We start from the raw sequence: 16,089 nt of genomic DNA on the forward strand, positions 1-16,089 counted from the left end.
TTCATCTTTCAGAGCAATTTAACTTATGATGACCATAAAGGCAATTCAACCCTTTCTGTGCCAAAGAGATGTGATGCGGGTGCTCCTGAGGGTAAAGCAGCTCTGATCAACTGTCTTAGAATTTGTAACTCTAGGGAAATGATTGCCTTGCGTTTTGCTGTGTTAATCATTTGATGCATTTGTTTTGATTTGTGGTGATAAAGAAACCTGTAGTAAGAAGAGATTGGTAAGTCCCTTGAGTAGAATTTCTTGGTGATAAAAGGACCATTTAAGTTAGATACTTACGAAGTAATAAAAGGTAATTATTATTTATCACATTCACTAGTATAATAAGAAATCCTTCTTAAATAAGACTTTTTTTCCTTGAAAAACTCAAGAGAATTTTGGTGAAATCTAAAATTCTTAGGACCAAGACCAAAAATACCTGTGATTTTGAACAACTTTAAATCCATTCAACTGTAGTTACTTTAACTAATAATAATAATGTTAATGATAATAGCAGTTAACTTTTAAGAATATAGAACTGTGTTCCAGGCATTGTGTATTCTCAGAAAAACTCTGTGATCCTGTGCTTTTAATCTATGTGTATTTTTAAAGAATCATTTTTTCCCTTTTTTCTGTTCATTAAAGTGATTTTTTTCCATTTGAATATTATAGTATTCTGTCTTAAGATTCAGTATTTCAAAATTTGCAAAATTTTCTTATACTTTTGCTTTCAAAATGCTTTATTTCATGGTAAAATAATGTCAAATATAGTATATTTCTTCATAAATCATTCACTCTGATTTATAATCATACCATTATAAGAAGGATAAATTCTGAGTTTTTTAGCAGGACCAAATATAGAATGTGATAGAGTAACAGGAATAGCTACAGAATACAGGGATAGCCCAGAGGAAGTAATTACTCTGCCTAGAGATCATTGTGAGAGGTAGTCAAAAAGAAAGGCTTTGGAAAAGGGGTGCCAGACTACAGTTCAAGGTTAAAGAAGAAGTTATGTGCATCAGGGAAGGCTGCTCTGAGCAAATGAACAAAATACATAAATAAAATTATCTTAAACTGTATGGTCTGTATTTAAGAGAAGTTAAAACATTATTGTTTTGTTTTTTAAATTATGTTGGAGGGTGGGAGGAAATGAGATTACAGAGTTAGGAGATCAGATCACAAAAGGTCTTAGAAAGTAACCAAAGAGCCAATGAAGAGTTTTAAACAAGAAGGCAGAAGTTATGATCTGATGTATTTGTTCTAACTTAAATTATATGGGGAACAGATTTGAGAAATTGAGACCATACCATAGAAATCAGGTGGGAGGTGTTCCCAGAAGACGCAAGTAACAGAATTCCAAGAGAGGTGGTGAGAGCCTCAACTAATGGTCACGAGGGTGTGAAATAAAGAAATTTAGAGGGTGAATTAAAATAATCTCTTATTGCTTGAATCTTAAGCAGTGGCAAGGAAAACAGGACTCTAGAATGGCTTTCTAGTTACTGAGTAGCTTGGTAAATTGGTATCACCAAGCTGAAATAAAATACATACAGAGATTAGATAAAAACGTAAGAAATGATTAGCTGACTCACAGTATCTTGGGGACATTAAGGTAGAGGTTCCGTAGGCAGTTGACCGTGTATGTGAAGAGTTTAGAGTGCAGAGTGAGGGGAGCACGGAGACTGGGGCCCCAGGAGGATCCTCCACAGGCAAGCAGATGAAGAAGGCCCAGAGGGGGGGACTGAAAAGAAGCAATAAAAATGTTAATGATGGAGATAAAACTGATTGGATTGAATGAAAAGGAATAGAAAGCAGTGACTGAGTTTACATTAATATTCATAGAAGTTCTTAATAGAGATTGAGAGAGATTGGGTGGAAATGGAAGAAGCCTGCAGGGTCAAGCAAGTTGGGTTTTGTTATGTTTTAGATTCGGAGAGACTTCAGGGATAGTGGGATGCAATGATGGGCTTCATCAGGAAGGATGAATGATGGGCCATCATCTAGTTCCGGAGGAGATGGTGTTGAGAACATTGAAGACAGAATGCTGCAGGTAGAACGGAAGATACCTTGTTCTCTAGATTGCAAGGAAGGGTGCAAATATTTGGATTCAGTGATTTCTTGGAGTGGGCAGAAAGTTGGCGTTTCTATGTGATTGTCTCAGTTTGCTTTGAAGTATAAGTTCAGGTCATCTGCTGATAATTTGAGTGGGCTGTGAGACACAAAATATAGGAAAGTGGCAAAAGTTTCTGATAAACCATGAAGGTAAATAGCAGGAGGCTCTCTGTCTGAAGGTAAGTCAGTGATAGATAAATATATCAAGGGACAGAAATGAAATTATCAATTTACATTATTATTGAACAAAGCTGTACAACTGGTATGATGATTATTTATCAGTACTTAGTCTGGGGAAGGTGGGTTGAAGGATCGAAGTAGGTTGGGAAGCAAAGGGCAAGCTTAAAAGAGAATAAAGTGACCTACCAGAGTGTCCAGATACATAGGGGAATAAGGGAGGAGACTAAAACTAGGAGAAAAGAACAAAATCAGGGGATGAGATAGGAAAACAAATATGCTGGGGATAATTTTTTTGCCTGAACAAATAATAGTAAAATGTTTCTAGTGTAAATAAATCTGACTTGATTTTCCAATTCTAGTTTTGTAGTGACTTTAGTCCCAGATTTTTTACTTTGATATGTACAGACAGACACACATCACAAATAGGGTTCTGATAGTCGAAGTGCTTTGGGTTATCATTTTTAGCTATTTGAAAATAGAATGAAAAGTTACCGTTGAGTTGATTTATGATTTTTTTATTAAAGAGATTTATTGAAGATCTAAGATAGGTTCTGTTTCTTAAATTCTTACAGTAGTATTGAAACCTTAGCATAAAAACAAAAACAATTATGTTGCGCTAGTGTGAAGGGGGCTTCCAAGTGCTCCTCTGCTGCTGAGCTGAGTGAATTTGTCTATTATAGATCAACAAGCTTTAGTTAGATAATGTGCTTGACCGTAACTTTTGTTTGAATCACATTCAGTGTTTTTCACTGACCTAATTTACAGTGATTACAGTGACTCCCTTTGAATCATTGAATATTTTTCTTAAACATTTTGGTTGACTTAACTTTGAAATCTTACTGTGCAGTATAAAACATACCCTGTAGGTGTATAGGTTTGATTTATTTTTCCCAACCTTTTTTTGTTCTCTAGCTAACATTTTAAATTTAAAATGTTAAATTTGCCAATGCATACTTGGAAGAGAATGGTAGAAATATGATCATTGAATTTGGGATGGCAGGTAGATTTTTTTTTTTAAGAGAATACTTTAAATAAAAATAATGGTAGAGAAAGATAAACAGTTGAAGGCATGAGATTTGACACACAGGATTGGATATGGAGTAGAATGAATGAAGGACTGGTATGGCAGTAGCCATCTAGACTAAAGCTAGCAAATCTCAGCATGCAGAGGAAAAAATCACTATTATTTGTGCTGGTGGGCCCATTTGACTAGATTAGATGGTGCTGTAATATAAATACCCCATAAGGCACTTGATGGCATGTTTGTTGTATGTCTGTTGCAAGTAACAGCATTTGGAGTGTGACCTTTAGATGTAGAAACAAAAAATATCAGTTACAGTGTTATAATTAAAATTATTTCTGAAGAAAGATAATATCCCTGAAAGGATGTTAAAGTAGTGATTTCTAAAAATTCATGTTGATCTACTATTAATTATAAGTACATTTTAATGACTTCTTTTCTTAAGTAATATTGTGTTCATATGCGGTGGTCTGGAATTTATTAAACATACAGAAAATATACTGAAAACCCTAGTTTTAAGTGTTTATGATATTTAAGATTCAAAAAAGTCATTCATCTAAAAATATTTTAGGTCTTTGTGTTTAAAATAATCTCTTAAACAATAGAATGATTTAGCAGATTTATAAGGAATACCTATCCTTCTATAAAGTTCTCTTAAAATGATAATATTACTTCATTTATCCTGATAGCTAATGCATAGTTTATATGTTCAAAGTGAGTCAACTGTGCAAATTAGAAAACAACTTTTAAATATTATGTATCACTATGGCAGAAGGACCTTTACATTCCAGTTATACATTCTTTAATTGCTATTTAATCTAATAAATGTTAATATAGTTTATATGATAATATGGTAAGGTTAATAAAACAAATGCATAATTATTAGAGAAAGCCTAAATATATGTAATTATTTGAGTCAAAATAGGAAGGTGAAAGATCAGTGTTCCTGGATGGTCAAACACAATAGACATTGTGAGCGCTGGGGGTAGATTTCGGGGAAGAGAGAACGGGTCAGAGGAAATATATATACTAGGTATATGTGTCCCTACTTTGAAAAGCATTCAGCCTAGTGGATTTGAATAGGTAAATAATAATTGTAATAGCAGTAAAAGTAAACGGCAAACTGTAATGAAATTATAGACATAATGCTATGGGAAGACAAAGGGGATAATGATTTAGTCTGCTCAAGGCCAAATGATTTCAACTGGCTCAAAATCATAAGTTAAATAAGTCTAAGTGAACAAACAGGAAAGCGAGAGGCTATTCCAAGCAGAGAAGGAATCTGCATAACAAGGCGTAAAGACAAAAATACATGTAGCATGTTAAAGTAACAATAATTGCCATTTTTAAAAATCCATGAACTTAAAGTCTTATTTCTTTTGTCTTATTTAATTTTTTTATCTTTTCTTGAAGTAAACCCATCTTGTCTTACTTGGACGTTAAAGTAAATGGAAATGCAATGAAAACATGTAAATCATGCTTGATTATTGTGGGTTCTTCTCATTAAGTATACTTGTTAACATATATAGTCAGCCCTAAAAAATAATCAAATGATCTGTAGCTCTCAGTGATTATCTTTAGACCAGCAGCACCTGAGAATTTAGGAACTTGTTAGAAATGTGAATTATTAGGCTCCACCCTAAACCTAGAAAATCAGCGCTAGCCAAGGAACCAAGCAGCGTATAGTTTAAGGAGCCCTGCAGGCGACCCCGGGGCTGCCTCCGTCCGCACGGAGGAGAGAGCCCCGAGCCCGAGGCCCGCAGCCCCTGCCCAGCGGCTTGGTTCTGCACGCGTTGACCAAATCCAGGGAGTGAGGCTTGTTGGCACAGCCTTTTTTGAGGCAAAAGGAATAGAAAATAACATATTCCTTAGATCAGTACTGTCCAGTGAAACATACGTGAATCATATATGTGATTTAAACATTTTTAATAGTCATGTTAAAAGAAAAAGAAACAGATGACTTTAATTTTATTAAATAACATCATATGTAACCTGATGTATCCAAAATATTACTTCAATATGTAAGTAACAAAATTTTTACTGAGATACATATATCCTTTTTTATACTGTCTTCAAAACCTTGGTGTGTATTTTACACTTAAATAAGATCTTAATTCAAAAACTAAATTTTAATCATCTGAATGAAACCATTTATTGGTTAAAGTGAAATACAGTGCTACCAAAGCAGTAAAATTGTCTTTAATGAAAAAACATTTTGTGCTCCTTCAGTTTTTAAATTAATTAAAATTAAATAAAATTCAGTTCCTTAGTCTCAGTAGTCACATGTCAAGTACTTCATAGTCACAGGTTCCTAGAGCCTGTCACGTGGGACAGTGCAGGTCTGAGCTGCCTCGGTGGTGGCATCTCATAGGCGTGCACCTGTCGTCAGGCTGAGTGCTCCTCCCCCAGGGACTGTACCACCATGTGAGCATGAACCAGAAGTGAGGTCACGTTACCTCCAGGAAACTGAAAGCAAAGCTGGCTTGTCAAAAAAGAACAGGAAGAGAATCACATCCCTGGGAGACTAACCACAGACTAGCTCTTTGCAGATCTGCAGTCCAGATGCACGTCACCCGAGTGAGTTTGTCTCACTGTAATCTCACACTGGCAGAGCTGTAGGCACAGCACACAGGTCAATACAAATCCTCACTGCAGGAATGTACCTTAATTCTAGGCCTAAAGAATTCCCACCAAGGAGCACAAATGAAGATATCAGAGTCAAATGTTCGAGCACACAGGGAACGAAGACCATGAAAAAGCTAGAATTAGCAGCAGGCAGCAGAATGAGACTTGCAAAGACCTGATTATTGGAATTATCAACACGGATTATAGAACAGCTCACTGTGATAAATGGAATAAGACCAGATCAGAATATTGTCAGGAAACAACAATTAAGGAATGAATGAATGAAACCCTAGCAGATTTGTAAATGAACCAAGTATAATATTTAGAAATGAACATACAGCAATTGAAATATAACTCAGTTTAGGGAACTAGATTAAAACCACAATGAGGTCTCTCCACAGATGCTTATTAGTTGTAAGAGGAAAAGCAGCAGCTATCATAGCTATAGATCAGAGAAACTGGGCAATATTTGCACCAGGTAAACAAAATTCACATCACTGAGGGGCATGCATCCTGTGTTATATCCTGAGGCATCTAGGATATAATGTAACAGTCCCATGTCACAGACACTAGGAACCTGTGACTATTAAGTACTTGACATGTGATTACTGAGACTGGAGAACATGAACTGGATCATGAAGAACTATCAGAGAAAGCCAAACTGACCATTGATGAACATGATATAAAGTATCTGGCTTGCCTGCTTTAAGAATGTCAATGTCATAGAAGACAAGGAGGTAAAGAACTGTTACAGGTTCAAGAGACACATTAACTAAGTGCAATACATGATCCTGGACTGGATCTTCCAAAAGAGGATCGAAGTACTCGAAAGAATATGCTGGGATAAATAACAGAGTTGGAATACAGACTGTAGAGTAAATTTTAGAGAATATAATATCAATATTAAATTACTGAATTAATGGCTATACTCTGGTTATGTGAGAGGATATCCTGCTTAAAAAGATGCTGAAATGTGTACAGGTTAAGTCACATAATACAGTGTTCAGAAAACATAAGTGTGTACATACTAATAATGAAAGGGAGGAAGAAACCTCAGGAGAACCACTGTATACCACCAAATAGCTACTATTTTAAAAACCGTCAGTACCAAGTAGAGGTCAAGATGTAGAACTACCATTTCTAACTACCATTTTGAGGGTATTATACATTATATTATTTATATAATTATATATTATTATATGCTTTAAAACAGTCATATATTACTTTTCTTAAAATCCATAAATTTTAAATTTATATCGCCAGGGGTTCAACATGATCTATTTTGCCCTACAAAGTGACAAAACATATTTTGAACATAGAAGCTATGAAATTCACTAAGCAATTTAGAATAAAAGGTATAACTTCTTATGAAGTAAGTTAATATATCTTGTTTATTTTTAATTTGAAATCTGCCACAAAATAATTCACCTCTCGTTTTTTCCTGTCACTTCTAGTATAAATTTTCAGAATCAAATAAACCTTGATTTAATTATAGACATAGTCAGTCGTGTGAAATGAGTTGTTCTTTGACTAGATTTACAGAATGCATTACTACTGAAGCTCTGCAAAAAAAATAGTTAAATTCACAAAGAACATATTAAAAACTCTTTAGACATTAAGCCTCTTCTCTAAAGGCACATAGTACTATAAAACTTGTTGAAGAATTATTTCATATTTTTAAATAACTCCAATTTAAATGCAAATATGATGCTCTATATTTGGTAATACAACTTTCTTGAACAATTTAAGATTTTTTGTAAATTTCTTACCTGTTAATGACAGCAATTTTTACATTTTCTTATGTGAAACTTTTGCTTCAAAAGCTAGAAGCTGAAGCAGGCAGATTTTCTAATCAAAGTAGTTTTCTTATGTTAATGTCAGCCACCTAGCCTTATTCTTTCTGGATATTTTCCAAATTTGCTCTGTTAACTCCAGCATATTGTCCATTCAAGGGTACTCTGTTTTAGCAAGTCATAATAGACTATCTAAAGTCTAAATCATTCCCAAGTGCCGATCAATAAATTTTAAAAGCTTTTTAATCCCATAAAATGTGGGAACTGATGCCAACATGGTGTTGCTAATGTTCAACACTTCTGGATTCAGACATAGTTCCTTGTCCCTGTGTTGAGTAACACTGAGAAGAAACAGAAATAGTTTTATCTACTTGCTCCAGGAAATACTTAACTCCTGACTGTGAAACACTAAAATAGCTTACTTACCAAGATTAATTGTTGAGTAAGACTCACTTCAACACTTCTCATTTCATTGTGCCCACTGATCCAAAATTTCCTATCATAAACTGAGCCCAATCCTAACCAGTTGCCCACCTTGCATTACCTTGATTAAAATGGTCCAGCCTGATCCAGCACCTTAAACCTTATAGATGCCCTCTTTTTCCTTTTCTTGTTCTTCCTCAATGTTGTTAATAAACTTAGCTTTGCTAGATCAATAAGGTTTCCCTAGTGGTGCTTTGGAGTTGACAGTTGATAATAAATAAGCCTAGTCGTGCTGAATAATTTAAGGGGGATTTAATAATTTAATCAAGAGACTCAGATTCTTGAATTTCTGTTCTTATTTCTCAGTGCCAGCTGGTTTATCTGTAAGAAGTACATGTCCTGCCAGCCCCGCAAACCTCAATTTGAGGGTCTAACTTCTTTCCTTTCCTCTTTCCCTTGCCTTTCCCACCTGTCACCACCATACCACGGAGGGGAAGAGTTGTCCTAATCCTTTTCTGTGCCGCAAGCTGTTTACTCACATGGAAATTATGAAATCTACTCACATTTTCTTGCTCTTCCAATAGCTAACCAATTTCCAAGTCCCGTCAAGGTTAGACGAGAAATTGCAAAAAAAAGAAACAACTGGACATTTATCCATCAATGAGAACACCTGAAATAACATTACATGCATTGTAATGATACAGCTTTATGTGTTTTAACATAGAAAAATATATACCATTTGATGGTAGGTGGAATAGGGTATATTCTATCTTTTTTTATGCTGTTGTGCATAAACAAATTCTGAAAGTCTGTGTAGCTCAGGGACTAGATTGTACTCTAAATGAACTTTGGAGTAAAGGCAAGGGGAGAATATTCACCTTTTTTTTTAGTGAATAGCTTTTATTCTTTAACTACAGAAAACACCATTAAGCCTTTTTATGGATGAAAACAATGAGAGACAAAATAGTGGCATGTGTCTGTCAAGAAGATAGTGATTTCAGAGAAGAGTTTTTTCCTTCTAGTTTGTTAAAAAGTAGGATTGGGAAGAGAGGTTACTGAGACTTTAAAAAAATTTAATTCTTAAATTCTCTGTACCGTCTTTTTCCCAGAATAAGGAATGTTTATACTTGAACTTCTGAGGTTCCAGTAAATTTTATTTCCAAGTCTAGGAAACTAAGCAATACTGCCTGCTTACACATTATCACTACCAGCGGATTCAGGTGATTTTTTTTTTTTAATCCGCCCAACCCATACTTTGGCTGTGAGCAAAAAAGTTGAGACATGTGTTTGCAGGAGAGGCAGGTTAGTTGCTAAACTATTTGACAACTTGGATGTTTGATTTATACAGTTATAAATACAATGTTCATTTTAAGGAAGGCCAATTTTAACAGGCTGAAAATGAAGGCGGTCAAGGGATTTCATTAGAAACTCAGGCTGAAGGGCTGAGGTTGAAAAGGGACATGATGCTCTATGCTGACGTATTTGTTAATATCTCCTGTGGTGCTGTGTGCCCAAGTGGGCGGCCCGTAAATAGAATTTGAAATGAAAATGGTACCAGATTTTACTGTGTTGACTTAAAAGGCAAGTTTGAATTTGGACGATCAGTTTAACACCTCTTACCCCGTCTTAGGCAAAGCTAATTAATTTTAGCTTTCTGGAATTTTGTGACTAACAAGAAGATGCAGTTCAGGAGAATATGTGTTAGCCTTTTCCTTCAGACTCAAGCATACAAGGCAGCGGCCTTAAAAAATAACGTGGTCTTTTTGTTTTATAGTCTGAAAATTTGGGTTTGGGAATGGGAAAGTTAAAGATAGTTAGATTTAGTCTATAAGAGGAGGATAAGTCAACTCTGTTAGAGTTGTAATAGCTCTGAGAATCTTACTTAGAAAGTTACCCTGTTTATTTGAGGAATACAGCATTAAGTAATAGCTGTTGCAGTTCAGGCACCATTAGGAGATGCTGATGTATCTTTGTTAGAATACTGAGAATCACAGTCCTGTTTGTCTTAAATTCTAATATAAATTTATAAATGTCTTAATTTTCAGGATCCCATATGATCATTTAATTTTACTTATCTATTGTAACTATGCTTTTTTCATTTAACAAATATTCATTGATGTCTATTACGTGCCAGGCACTATGCTGGGTACTAGTGAACAGCAGTGAACAAAACAGTCAAATTTCCCTGTCCAGATGGGGCTTACTGGGTAGAAGGAGACAAATAAGTATGTCAGGTGGTAAGTGTTACGGAGAAAAATAAAGTGCTGAGGAGGGTAAGTGGTGCCAGGAGGAGGGATGGTTTGAAATTTTAAATAGTGTAGAAAGGAAATTTTCACCGAGAATCTGTCACTTGAGCAAAACAACCTTAAGAAATGAGGAGCGAAGGCAGAATATGGGGAAAAGCATTGCAGGCCAAGTGACAGCAAGCACAGAGCCAGGGACGGCGCGCAGTGCACGTAAGGGCCTCCGCGTTCCCTTCTAGATGCAGCCTGGAAGATTGTGCGCAGAAGAACCACGTGGTACGACGACACCTGTTCTCAAGGGATCGCTCTCACTGTCTACTGTGTTGCATATAGACCAGGGTTTGGCAAAATTTTCTGTAAAGGACTGGATAGTAAATATTGCAGGCTTTATGGGCCCGTCAGTGATCCCACAGGCTGTTCAGCTCTGCCCTGGCAGCACAGTGCGGCTGCCAGAGAAGGTATGTTGCGGATGCCGTAGTCGAGCCCCAGTGAAACATGAAGACGAGTGGTGGGCTAAATTCATCCTTTGGATTATAGTAGTGAACCAAGAACAAAAGTGAGTTCAGAGAAGTCTTTTGTAGTAATCCAAGGAGAAATGGTGGTGGTAGAGGTGGCAAAAAGTGAGCAGATTCTGGATATATTTGAAAGTAGACTCAGTAGTATTTGCTGAGGAGTCTAGTATCGGGTCTGAGAGAGAAAAGGAGTCAGGGGTGATGTCTGTTTCTTTTAGAGGTTTAATTAGAAAATGTCACATACTTTGTATTCTATTTTTCATGATACCTAGAATAATTATCTTTAAATTCTAGCTATTAATATGTGAACTTCTTTTTCTTCGAGTCTATTTGACTTTGTTTTGCTCTTGGTATTCCTTCATAAACTGAGAACTAAGAACCTAATAACTCCCATCCCACCGCTGATCATTGCCCGTTTTCTCACTGAATTTCCCTTGTGGCTGAAAGCCTGTTGTAGCTGTAATGTGGTTGTAGTGTTGGGCCTTCCCTTATGGTCAAGGAGGAAAGCAGAATGAAGACGCTGGCCTGGTCAGTGTCTCTGAGTAGCTCTAAATGACACTTACCAATCCCGTGAAAATAATGTACAGACCTTTGCCTTATTTTGTTGATGTGTTTACAAAAATATTTAAAATGAATAGTTCTTGGGGAAGGCAGTACAAACTAGTAGTAAGGATTTTGAACGCTACTGATACCACCATTTCCTATAGTGCCGCCATTCTTCAAAGCATAGTAATCTTCATTCACGTTCTCCTCACCTGATTAGTTGCTATGTGTGTAGTCTGTTGCCATAGTAACCCTCACATCTTACCTGAATTACATCTCACATGAATTGCTGTATCTTTTAACCAGTGCTCCACTCTGATCCACACTACGAAGTACTATTAGCTTAATTGTTCTGTAGCAGTGGCTATCAAATTTTCACGTGCATTAGAATCACTTGGAAGGCTTGTTAAACATGAATTTTTTTGATCCAGTGGATCTGAGGTGGGATTCCAGAATTTTCTGATGGCTCTGGTCTGGGTTAGCTTGACTGCCATTCCTCCAATAGAACCTTAAGTGCTCCCTGCCCCCAACCCCCACCCCCCTTATCATTTGATAAATTCAGTCTAGGACTGAAGGATTACCAATGTTGAACCCATCTACAATTTCTAGCTTTTTTCCATATATTTTCTGAATATGGCCATCTTTTCTATTTTTCCTTTTAACTATTTGTTCTTGAAATGTCACAGCCGGTTTCTACCCTGTCCTTCCCATTTCTGCAATATCCTCACCATCTTACAAGTTTATTTTAAACCTGACCCTCTCTTTTGAGCCTCCAAATATGTAGGCAGTCTCCTTTCCCTTGAATTACCATAGATTTATACTTCTTATGAGATTACCTTACTCTGTCTAAATTTGTAGTCATTTACATATCTTATCTCAATCCCACTCTTTTATAGGAATGTAAGCTCCTTAAGGATAAGAAAATATATAAATACTTTTTTTTGTCTCCCTCAAACAACATTTGTAGAGTTGCACCACCTTTTTTATTTGTTCCTTTTCTCCTTTCTATTTTTGAAATAGTCATTAAAGTAACATAAGATTTAATATGTCTAATATCTTGTAGTTTCTTGCTTACTTTATCTGTTGTGTGAAACCCATTGTATTTACCTACTGTCTTCTTCTTTTTTGGATTAATTGCTTTCTAATTCTGTTGCTCGGCTAAAATGTTGTAATTTCTGTTCATTGCACTACTGATGCACTATAAACTGTATTTTCTTCTTTCTTGATTTCCTCTCCGAAGCCTCAGTTTTGCTAGAGTTAAAGAAAAGTCAAGAAAACTGCTTTGTGTGAAATACATCTCTGAAAAGTCCTTGCATATCTGAAAAATTTTGTCCTCACAATTGATAAAAAATTGATGGGTACTTTGAGCTTAGAATTCTACATAAAGATCATTTCTTTTAGAACTCTAAAGACACTGCGTCATCATCTGTCTTTTAACAGGTGAGAAATCTAATGCCAGTCTATTTTTTCTTTTGAGGCTACCTTGATAGTTTCCCTTTTTTCCATTTTCCCTTTGGGGAGCTCATGTTCATTAGTACTGGGTATCTTCAATCAATCATCTGTCTCATCTCACATTTCATATTTTCTGCCTATCATTTTGCTCTAAACTCTTGGGTATGTATTCAGATTTACCTTCAAACTATATCCTGAATTTTTAGTTTTATATGACAGATTCTTCACTTTCTTTGAGTACTTTATTGTTCTGATTGTTCTTTTTCAACATCTTTATTGTATGGATATAATACCTTCTTCAATATCTGAAGATACAATGTTTTTCTTAATGGTTTCCTTAGAGTAAAATTACAATTGTTTATCTTGTTCTTTTCCCCTGCTGATTTATTTATATTTATATTAATTTTTGTTTAAATATTGAGAACTAGGAAATCTTATCATTGGGAACTCTGTCACTGGGGTTTCTTGATCCTTAAATTATATTTTAAAATAAATGAAAAGAAGCCAGCTGTTTTACTGGAGACCTTTTAAATGTGGCTTTCCATCTGTCAGATTATTGTTGAAGCCTCCCGTCACCTGATGGCCTTCCTCCCATTCTGCGGGCTGTACGAAGGTTGCTTCTGACTTTATTCCTGTGCTCTTGCTTTAATGAGGTCCTGGGAAGGAAAGAAACAAATGACTGCTCAGTCTGTCAGCTTGAACCAGAAAGCTTTGTTTTCAACCAGTTGAAATAGTCCTTCCTGATGAAGTACTATTAATTTATAATCTTTTACTTGACAAATAATAAGTTTGTATTGATAGCCTCATCTGACTTATTTTTATCCATCAAAGGGGTAGAGGAATATTGAAGTGAGAGTAATTAGGTAGAATTGTTATCTAAGAATGCCGCCATGCTTTGGTCTGCAGTATCTGTATTTGATTTCAGATAACTGAACAGGGACTAACGTATTAGCCAAAATGGCAGCTTATTCATTTACCATAGGAAGTATTACTATTAATATTTAAGCTAGAGGCTCAGAGTTAGTGAATTCTTACCAGAGAGAAATAATCTGTACAGAGAACCATGTTTACAGTCACACAGTTTCTAGGTAGGCATGGAGTCAGAAAGAGGGCCTTATTGATCTTACTGGCTGGTATCAACCAGCTGAGATAGCGTGATGTATTGTGTCCATGCAGACCAGAAAATTAAGTATTGATCAGAGCATCATTTTTCTTGGATTTTGCTTGAGATCCAGAAAGTGTCTTGATGTTGAAGCTCTTTTTCTAGGTGACATTTTGATTATGTTTATAAAAAGCTTAACTAAGACAGTATAGTGAAGTTAATTAGGTGTTAAGATTTCTAAGTTCTTTATAGTCCATACCAAAGTCAACGTAGGTAATTTTGTGAAACTTCTCAGCCACTTATTTGCAGATTCTTGCCTATAGTTGCCAATTCCTAAAATATCAGTCTTTTCCTTTTTTAAAATTACATGTAGATTTCTGTCTAAATTTAATTCAGAGGTCATCTATCACTGTCCATCACAAGCAGATATTACCTCGGTGTCATTTACAAAGAAACTGACATTTAGAAGTTAAATGACACACTCCAGAATCTCATAGTATGTGTGACAGACCAATAACTAAATCTCAACTTTCTCTAACTTTAGTATTTTCTACTATAGCCCTTAAACTACTATTTTATGAAAAAGAAAAAGTAATAGAAAACAATTGTTTTATATTTGACTATCCGTGGGTAATTAAGACTCCAGATAGTAAATCTCATTAATTTGGAGTTCACAGTTACAGTTTGTGGTTGTTTCTACAGGTTATGTGCTTATGCTTACTTTGTAACTACCTTCTATAAGCTTTATATGGCCAATTAGTAATACAAAGGAAATTAGGAGCATTCTTTCTTAGAAGAACAATCCATATTTTGGCATCTTCGAAGTACCTTAAACTTACTTAAATGTAATCAGAGCTCAACACAAATTATACTGGTTCTCAAAAATAGTCACTGTAAAACTCATTCATGGTGCAAAATATCTGGTAAGTTCTATCTATTAGCCTATTACACTTCATGTATTCAAAGAATATAATAAAATGATTTCCTTTAGAATTTCTATGATTTTTGATGTTCACCAATTCTTTGCATTTTGTCCAGCTCCCTCAGTGAGATTTAACAAAACATTAACTGTATGACATTTATTAATTTTCAGATAAATATACTACTTTGGTTTTTATTACATGTTTTAATTTTTTTCTGCCATCTTTTTATTTGGATGTATGTTGCTAATTTCTCAGATCTTTTTATGACTATATATTTCATATGCTGTAAATCCATTTGACAGTAAAACAATGATTAACTGAGATTTTACTTCCAGAATCCTCGGATCTAACCTTCCTCTCTGTCTCATGGCTTGGCTTGGTTTTTACTCGGTGTCTCCTGACTTGGAACCTAACTTTCTACTCTCAGTCTCCTCTGCCAATCTATACTCCACTCATGTCATTTTCTTTCTTAAAACCATTTGATAAATAATTCCTAATCATATCACAGTAAAATCCAAGCCCCTAAGCCTTTATTAAGATTTGTGTGTCTATTACAAATACTCATCAGTAGCAAGACCCTAACAAAAGGTTAGCATTATCATGGGCAACCATTCATAATGAAGTAACGTTTGAAATAGTCCGTTCCTCTGCCTTTTTTCTTTTTTTTTGTCACAAACAAATATTTGTCTTACAATTCATTCTCCATGGTATGTGGGTTTTCTGAAATGCCCTCTCCGTATATGCAAATGTGAAGAAAAGGATTCATTTTATAAATAAAGTACAAATATAGAGAGTACATGATTCTAAGTTGATTTCAAGTGAAGATTTAATATGATTTAATTGTAGCTTAAATAAACACTAAATGTTGTTTTTAAAAATATACTTAAAGTAGAAAGTTTTGTAATAGAATTATCAACTTAACAAGTAGAAGTAGCTGTACCATAGGTAATAACTGAAGTTATCTTTGTGATAACCAGAACACATTAATAATGACATAACAAGTAGTCTAAAAGGAAATAATAATAACATAAAATTTATCAGGTATATTTCTATAGGCTGATGTTGCATGAAAAACAAAGGCTTAATTGTACTTTTCGTTAGTTATTTATTTGGTTTGATAATAAGTGAGACGATATCGAGGACCGGTGTAGTAGTAGCAGGATTAAAAACTCTTAATT

The 16,089-nt window shown here is 35.1% G+C and overlaps 1 protein-coding gene across 1 annotated transcript in view; it reads left to right on the top strand.

Annotated features, from left to right (window-relative positions):
* Positions 1–16,089, top strand: part of LMBRD1 (LMBR1 domain containing 1) — a 100,802-nt gene that overhangs the window by 78,701 nt on the left and 6,012 nt on the right. Inside the window, exon 14 of the mRNA XM_037012588.2 lies at positions 13–91. Within this exon, the coding sequence (XP_036868483.2) occupies positions 13–91 (79 nt within the window). The remainder of the gene's footprint in view (positions 1–12; positions 92–16,089) is intronic.

The sequence above is a fragment of the Manis javanica genome, chromosome 16 (genome assembly GCF_040802235.1).
Source record: "Manis javanica isolate MJ-LG chromosome 16, MJ_LKY, whole genome shotgun sequence".
NCBI lineage: Eukaryota > Metazoa > Chordata > Mammalia > Pholidota > Manidae > Manis > Manis javanica.